This window comes from Solanum verrucosum, unplaced genomic scaffold (assembly GCF_900185275.1).
Source record: "Solanum verrucosum unplaced genomic scaffold, falcon-dt-bn FXZP01000182.1, whole genome shotgun sequence".
Taxonomy (NCBI): domain Eukaryota; kingdom Viridiplantae; phylum Streptophyta; class Magnoliopsida; order Solanales; family Solanaceae; genus Solanum; species Solanum verrucosum.
Window position 1 is genome coordinate 1386723 of NW_026020378.1, and position 1335 is coordinate 1388057.

Genomic DNA, 1335 nt, shown 5'->3' on the forward strand with positions numbered 1-1335 from the left:
CACTTTGGCGAGAAAGATCCTTCGAGCCGACTATTTTTGATGACTATGGAACATGATTGTTGCAAGTTTGTGCAGAAATGTCATAAATGTCAAGTGCATGGTGATTTGATTCGAGTGCCGCCTCACGAACTTAATGCTATGAGTTCACCTTGGCCATTTGTAGCTTGGGGCATGAATGTCATTGGTCCAATAGAGTCAGCCGCCTCTAACGAACACAGATTTATTTTGGTTGCCATCGACTACTTCACCAAGTGGGTGGAAGCAGCTTCGTACAAGTCGGTGACCAAGAAAGTTATAGCTGATTTTGTTCACAACAATTTGATATGTAGATTTGGAATACCGGAATCCATCATTACTAATAATGGAGCAAATCTTAACAATCATTGATGAAAGAGATATGTGAACAATTTAAGATTACTCATCGGAACTCAACCGCCTATCGTCCCCAAATGAACGGAGCTGTAGAAGCCGCCAACAAGAACATAAAGAAGATTTTGAGGAAAATGATTGATAATCGCAGAGGTTGGCATGAGATGCTGTCGTATGCTTTATTGGGTTACAGAACGACCGTCAGAACGTCAGTTGGAGCTACCCCATATTTGTTAGTATATGGAACAAAAGCAGTTATACATGTGGAAGTTGAAATACCCTCATTGAGAATCATCCAAGAAGCTGAATTGAGTGATGTTGAATAGGTTCGCAAGCGGGTTGATCAGCTAACATTGATTGATGAGAAGAGAATGATTGTTGTTTGTCATGGACACTCTATCGACAGAGAATGATTCGTGCTTTCCACAAGAAGGTAAGAGCCAGGATATTTAAAATCGGCCAGTTGGCTCTCAAACGCATTTTCCCTCATCAGGATGAGTACAAAGGGAAATTTGCACCAAATTGGCAAGGACCCTACATGGTTCACAAAGTGTTATCTGGAGGTGCCTTGATCCTTTCGGAGATGGATGGCACCGAATGGCCAAAACCAATCAACTCAGATGCTGTCAAGAGATACTATGTGTGAAGCTTCAGTTTGTGTTTCTATAATCTCTTTGTAATTGTTCTTTTTGCTTGTAATTGCATTGTTTAGAATCTATCCCTATGTAATGAACTACGTCTGACCTGAATTCTCAACAATGAGATACGTAGGCGGCCTATGTCGGCCTCGGTCACCCCTTTATCCCCTTTTAATATTTTTTTATATTTGAACTACGTTTGACCTGAATTCTCAAGAATGAGATACGTAGGTGGCCTACGTCGGCCTCGAGCGGTTTCTTTGTAATTTTCTTATTTTTGATTAATCCTTGAGGGGAACTACGTTTGACCTAATTCCTGCTTCAACGG

The 1335-nt window shown here is 41.0% G+C and overlaps 1 protein-coding gene across 1 annotated transcript; it reads left to right on the forward strand.

Annotated features, from left to right (window-relative positions):
• Nucleotides 1-503: 503 nt before the first annotated feature.
• LOC125838864 (uncharacterized) lies at nt 504-1015 on the forward strand. The gene is made up of 2 exons (XM_049517890.1): nt 504-686; nt 776-1015. The coding sequence occupies exons 1-2, from the start codon at nt 504-506 to the stop codon at nt 1013-1015; spliced, it is 423 nt and encodes a 140-aa protein (XP_049373847.1).
• The last annotated feature ends 320 nt before the right edge of the window (nt 1016-1335 follow it).

What these genes read in the sequence shown, in the direction of transcription:
- LOC125838864 (XM_049517890.1), top strand. Translation starts at nt 504, where the DNA reads ATGATTGATAATCGCAGAGGTTGGCATGAGATGCTGTCGTATGCTTTA. An exon ending in AAGAAGCTGAATTGAGTGAT is followed by an intron (nt 687 to 775) that starts GTTGAATAGGTT and finishes CTCTATCGACAG; the next exon opens with AGAATGATTCGTGCTTTCCA.